We start from the raw sequence: 6,424 nt of genomic DNA, 5'->3' as shown, positions 1-6,424 counted from the left end.
ATTCGATGATGTCTTCAGGACTCAGTCGCTCTCCACCTCTGTTTGCCTCTGTGTTGGCTTCATCCTCATTTATCAACAGTGGCAAGACAGCTGCAGCAGCTCCAGCTCATCCCTTTAGAAAGCCCTTCCAAGGAAATAGCTGTCGTTCCCAGTCACTCCAGTCCAACTCTCACTGGCCTGAACTGGGCCACATGTCCTCTCTAACCTAATCACAGTAGCCAGGGGAGATGAGAGAGGCTAACTGGTGAGGTTAGTTCCTATTCATATGCCAGGTATGGAGTTAACCCCACCAGAGCCATATGTCCTGGGGAGAAGGTTCCCCAAAGGAAACTGAGGCACAGTTACTAGGAAAAGGGGGACTAGGCTCAGGGCAAATAAAATGACGAGTGTTGGCTCCCCTGTGGCCTCTACAGGGGACCTGGGGCAGGTCTGGCCATGGAAGCTTTCCATGGGGAAGAAATGGGAGAGGCAGGTCAACAGCCATGGGCAGAACAGTCAAGCAGAGGACAGAGGCCCTGCGGCCTTCTGGAGGAGGGCTGACCTTCGCTTTTGCCATGGGGAGCAGAAGAGGAATCTTTGGGGAAGCCTGAAAAGCTGGCGGGAGAGGCAGTGGGAGACAGCACAGCTGGGCCTCAGAGATGCCACGGTGGCAGTTTTGGTTTCAGGAAGGAGTTTGATGCTGTCAAAGCCACAGTGGAGGAAAAGAAATGGGGTTTGCTCAATAAAAATGGGCTGGGAGCAAATGGTAGGATTTTAAGGTGTAGAAAACAGAAGAGAGAAGGGTGGCCTTCTTGGCAGAGGGTCTAGCAGGAGCAAAAAAGTGGAAAAAGACAGAAAAGACTTGAAGAACACTGCAGGTTGTATGCCTGGGGCATTTTTTCTCCATTTTTGTCTAGGCATGTGACCAAAACCACAGTTCAAAATCAAAGTCTTTGGGTTAGCATTGGAGGCCCTCTCTCTTCTGACTGCAAACAAGAAAATCTATTTCCTGGGTGTTTTTCCTGAGGCACCTGAATCCCCGCCTTTCTCCTGGGAGCCCTGAAGCACCGTTTATGGTCTTTACATGTTTTGTGGATTTTTGCTATTTTGCCTTTTGTGGCGGTTTTATGTGAACATGACTTGTCTTCCTTAACCAACTGTTTTTAAAGCTCCTGGAAGGCACTCTTTTCACCTCAGTGTCCCCAGGTCCTGGCTCCCACCTGTGAAGAAAGAAGGGTTCAAGATAAGCCACATGAGGCTGTAACTTGTGCCTGGGGTAGACAATGCTCTACCTGAAGGAAAAATATCCCAGGGTAAGAATTCTAAGCAGTGTAGGAAGAAGAAAAGAAGAAGAGGGATACCTGGGGATCAGGCCCCTCAACACAGGCTAACTCCTGCTGCTCACAAGCTGCTACTCTCAGCTATCAGTTGGGGAAAAAATGGAGGTTAACCGTGATCCATTTGCTTTCTCTGGGATGGAAACTTCTTCCTGTTTCACAACTGGGAGCCCAGAGCTAGCTGTGTCTGAGATGGCCCTAGCAGCCACGAGTTCCAAAGAAGGAGGCTGATGCCCCTTATTGAGTGCCTGCAGTGTGCCGGCACAGTGTTCACTGCTTTACATGCATTACCTCATTCAGTCCTTCCAGACGGGTAGATACTTTTATTAACAGCCCATCTAATAAATGAGAAAACTGAGCCTCAGAGATGTTCAGCAACTTCCACATTGACAAAAGGGAGATTTACACCCGGGTTTCTCTGACTCCAGAGTCCCCCTGGAAGCTCCAGGGTTTGCAATGCTGGGGTCAGGTCAGGCTAGCGCGGCACCCTCCTCCTTCAGTTCCCAATCGCAAGGATGCTCCAGCTCCAAACTGTTTAGGTTTCACTGCCTGAGCATTCCTGAGGGCCTCCAAAGTCCTGAAAGGGAAATGATCAGTTTGCAGGATAAGGAGGGAATGAAACTAACTCCTAACCTCAGTTCCTCCATTCAGACTAGCCTGGGAGGGAAGCGGGGGAAGTCCAAAGTCCCTGAATTTCCGGGCCTGTACCTCCCAGTGCAGAAACTCTCCAGCGCCCCCTGGTGTTCCTCAATACCATCGAGTTCTCCCAAGGATTCCTCTGTAGAGTGGACTGGGACATCCCATCACAGGGACGGAGAAAACAGAGTGCCGTTGCTCCCTGAAGCCGTCAGGGAAATCCTAGCACTGGAACTGGAACCCAGAGCTTCTGGCCACCGGCTCTTTCAGCAGCATCACCTTCTACTCCTGTTGTCCTCCATAGTGGCTGACTGGCCCAGCAGTCAATGTTACCTTTATTATATATGATCTAAGTACTTACTATATTATAAGTCCAATACACACTATTAAGTGTGCCACACTCTATTAGAAGCGCAGTGATACTGTATTATATATCAAGTTCCATCAGGTCAATATAGAAATGGGAAGTTTCTACTGGCATGCCTTGTTATTTTGAAATGGAATCCCAGCACTACTGCTGCCCCCATCTCCACTGCATATTTGAAAGCCCAGTCCTCTCTCCTCTGCCCGCTGTTCCGGCAAGATAGGCTTTCTCCCAAAAACTCAGCCCCACCACGTCATTCACAGGAATGTCAACAGGCACAACGAGATAAAGTCTCTTGGGATACAAATGCTACTTAATGTGGGGGGTGGAGGAGGTGACAAGAGAAGAGAGAAAACTACCAAATGCCCTTCAGGCCACCAGTTTTTCTCTAATGGAGTATAGGAAATGACAGCAGGAGAGAGCCTGGTTAGCCCTAAGCCTCCCGCAGGGATGGAGCCAGAGTTTATGTAGGAATTGCTCACCTTTGATGACTGCGATGATTGGGGCAGGCTGGTCTCACCACAAAGTGATAGACGGCAGGGGTCTCAGATTAATGGCAGGCAAGAAGGGGAGATGTCAGGACTGGTAGGCAGCCCCACTGAGCCACCTCTTAGATACCTGGAATAAGCTCTTCTGCTCAGTTTTCAGTTTCTCATACTACCTCAGGTCTTGGTCCTGAAAGAAAGAAAGGGGTGTCGGCTCTGCTTCCCCCTGGAGGGCTGACTTTTCACCCCAGAGTAAAGATGTGGTTGGCCGCCAGGCACTGGAGGAGCTGCAGATCTCAGGAGGTACAGAGCCCCCAGGGAGTTGGTTGTGGGGGAGAAGGAAGGGGTAAGAGGTTGGGGGCTTGGGGGTAGAGGAGCGGTGGCTGAAGGGATCGGGTAGTCCTGATCAGGACGTGGAGATCCACCCACAAGCTCTGACAATAACTCAGCCAGGTTCCTGGAGGGTCTCAAGGGCTGGGAAAGGTGGAGTGGTGCCTGCCCCACTGCCTCCGTGGAAGGCCAAACGAGCCCTCGGTGTGAATCCGGAGAATGAGAGAGAAGTGCAGCCCCAGCTCCACTCCACACCCCCTTCCTGCCTATAAATAACCCCAAGTGTCACTTCAAAGAGGACTGGGAGCGCGGAAGAGGGGCTCCCGGGCCGGCGGGCTGGGGCCGCCGGACCTGCTCACCACGCCCCCCACCCCGGGCGAGTTTGCATAAATAAACAAATTCAAGCCGTCGGCCCCGCGGGAGGTGGAGGAGGAGTGAGGAGGAGGAGGAGGGAGGGGGGCGGGAGAGATTAGTTTGGGAAGTAGCACGGATTGCTCATCCGATCCGTGCAGCCGCAGGGAGTGTGTCAAGTTACAGAGGCGCCGGAATAGGCCCCAGCGCTCCTCGCCAGCCGCCACTACCCACCTCTGCCCATGGGGCCCTCCATGTGCGCCCCTTCGCCCGGGGACTGAAACTGGCTGTCCCGGGAGGCACGAGGCGCCCAGGAGGACTGACAGCGCGGCACCAACTGCTCTGCAGACTCTTGAAGGGAAAGACTGGGCGGAGAGAAGGAGAGCCGGTCAGATTGCCCTAACTTTCCTGGACTTCGAACGTTCTTCGAAATAACTTTTTTTCTCACCTAGGTGTACCCCAATTACCGCTGGTTGTGCTTTTTCGGCCCTTCTCCTCCTACTGCTAATTTTTCCGTCCTCTTTGCCGGGAACAACAGAAAGGGACGTTTTCCAGCGATACAAGCCCTTTCCCCCTTGCCCCGCAGTTTGGATACAGCCTTTTGGCAGCAGCTGTCGCCTTTATTTATTCTATTTATTTATTTATTGGTTCTCAAGACGTGAGAGGATGGTAGCGGAGAGCACCCACAAAGCGGCAGCCACCGGTGCCTGCGGCCCTGGGGAGTTGGGCGCGCCCGGGACGGTGGCTCTGGCGGCGGCGCGGGCGGAGCGCGGCGCACGGCTGCCGAGTCCGGGGTCGTGCGGGCTGCTGGCGCTGGCCCTCTGCTCGCTGGCACTCAGCCTGCTCGCCCACTTTCGGACGGCCGAGCTGCAGGCCCGGGTGCTGCGCCTGGAAGCGGAGCGCGGGGAGCAGCAAATGGAGACGGCTATTTTGGGACGAGTCAACCAACTGCTGGACGAGGTCTGTGCTCTTTGTTGCTGGCTTTTATCCCTCCCCGCGGCGCCCCCTCGCGCAGCCTCCAGACGGTTCAGCCGGTGTCCGCGGGCGCTCGCTGTCTGCTAGCCCCGGGTTCGTGCGAGTTGCTTGCGGGAGGGGTCAGGGACACGGACAGACGCTGCCCTGCCAGGGATTCGGAGGACCTGGTGGGCAAGAGCATGACCCCGCGACTCCCGCCCCCGGCAAGCTCTCCCGGCGTCCAGCGCTGGGAGCGTCCTGGGCGCGCCGCGCCGGGCAGGTGGAGGAAGGCTGGGAGCGCGGAGGCGCGCGGAGGCTGGCAAGCTCCACTCCTCCCTTTCGGGACCTGGCGAGGTGGTGTGACAGCCGCCCCTCGCCCACGCAGCGGGAAGCGCGCCCAGAGGCCCAGGCTGAGGCTTACTGAGCCCCATGGCCCTCCCCCTCCACCCCTTAAGGACCCGGGGGCGCGGGAAAAGGGGACAGTTCTTGCAGGGGGTGGTGCCCTGGTCTCTGTTCACTGGCCCAGGCCGCTACAATCCAAGTGTGGGTCGCCTGACTCTGCTGTCCTTGGCCGCAAATTAGTCCACACCTTCTTGTTCCTAAATCAGGTTTCTTATTTTTCTGGAAAAAGGATGCTTTCTCCCATTCTCCAAATTTTCTTGATTCAAGTAGATTAAACGCTACTAGTATGTCAGGTAGCTATGGCAATTTTGGGAATACAGAAAAGGGCTGTCCCTTCCCCAGGAAGGAGGGACATGCAGCCTCTTCGTGCCACCAGAGGGAAGGCTGGGCCTTGACAGGGTGAGGCCTGATGATCTGTGGGAATCTGGACAGCACAGGGGATCCAGGGCCCAGATGGAGAGGAGGACAGGCAGGTGGGGGCCGCAGCAGTCTGGGAAGAGGTCCTGGAACAGGTCCTGGCCGTGGAAGGTCCTGACCGTGGAAGGTTTCCATGGGGAAGAAATGGGAGAGGATCTCTTACTTAGCTGGAGTGTGCAGCAGTAAAGACCACGGTGGTAGAGTCCAGCAACCCTGGGTTTTTATCTCCACTCTGCCACTTGGAAGCTTGGGACAAACGCTCCAACTCCTCTGAACATGCAAAACAGTGCTGATGTAGCAAACACTGGAGCACAGCTCTACCTGTGGTGGGTGGGGTGCTGTGAGCATTTTGGCAAGAGGTACCTATTCCCTAAAGCCAGGCTCCTCTCAGCTGCCTCTGCCAGGCTCTCCCCTGCTGGAGCAGTTCTCCAGGGTGGCCAAGGGGAAGGAGATTGCAGAGCCGGAGCAGAGAGGGCGGTCACAGGGCAAGCTTACTGGTGCTAGTGGTACACCCATGACTGCTGCTGTCAGCTCATTCCCACGCCCTGCCAGTGGCTCCAGGGAATCCGGAGAGCTCTATCGGGCCGCCCATGGTCCCCTGGGCCTGGGGTGGAGGTGGGGTATCTCTGGGCTCAGGCAGTGTGAGCCCAGACTGGCTGGGTGGTGAAGAGGGTGTCAGGGCAGTGAGAGTTCCTCCAGGTATCTTGGGGGTCCTGGCTGCTGAGGGATAAAGTGTGTGATTTTCAGAGTTTAGCGCAGCCCCTCTGTCCATGCTTTCCCCTTCCCAGACCTTCCTGCTGGCCTGACCATGCCCTGGCCTTTCCCAGCTCCTTGCTTCAGCTGCTTCAGACTTAGCCATGCCAAGTCGTATACTCTAGGGGCCTTGGGGCTATATGTTGGATACTATTGAATCCAACATGCTTACTCCTTTCCTCCAAGCTGCAGCTCCGTATTTACCCTACTGAATGTAATCTTTTCAACTACTAGATATCAAAGTTATCCCAGAGAACATCTGAACTGAACCTCATTTTTCAGATGGGGAAATTCAGCCCAGAGTCACATGGTGAGGTCCAGGACTAGAACCTCAGCCTCCTGGCCCTGTATACAATGTTCTTTGCACTGTATCCTGCCATCTTTCTTTTTTTTTTTTTTTTTTTTTTTTTTTTTTT

General features: G+C 54.7%; 1 protein-coding gene and 1 long non-coding RNA gene across 16 annotated transcripts in view; one reads left to right on the top strand and one right to left on the bottom strand.

The window, feature by feature from the left end:
• Positions 1–1,665: 1,665 nt before the first annotated feature.
• On the bottom strand, positions 1,666–3,341 carry LOC108530335 (uncharacterized). Its single transcript, XR_001885807.1, has 3 exons — positions 3,231–3,341; positions 2,799–2,991; positions 1,666–1,893 (listed from the first exon to the last, which is right to left on the bottom strand). It is a non-coding gene; the product is annotated as an uncharacterized LOC108530335 (long non-coding RNA).
• Positions 3,342–3,567: 226 nt separating this feature from the next.
• COL13A1 (collagen type XIII alpha 1 chain) overlaps positions 3,568–6,424 on the top strand; it is a 159,950-nt gene continuing 157,093 nt past the window's right edge. For all 15 annotated transcript variants that reach the window (XM_017873169.1, XM_017873176.1, XM_017873168.1 and 12 more), the window contains exon 1: positions 3,568–4,442. In XM_017873169.1, coding sequence (XP_017728658.1) covers positions 4,149–4,442 — 294 coding nt within the window. In that variant the 5' untranslated portion in view covers positions 3,568–4,148. The remainder of the gene's footprint in view (positions 4,443–6,424) is intronic.

Source organism: Rhinopithecus bieti, unplaced genomic scaffold (assembly GCF_001698545.2).
Source record: "Rhinopithecus bieti isolate Rb0 unplaced genomic scaffold, ASM169854v2 scaffold_6907, whole genome shotgun sequence".
NCBI lineage: Eukaryota > Metazoa > Chordata > Mammalia > Primates > Cercopithecidae > Rhinopithecus > Rhinopithecus bieti.
The sequence above is the reverse complement of the archived record's forward strand: the minus strand, read 5'-3'. Positions and strand labels throughout refer to the sequence as shown.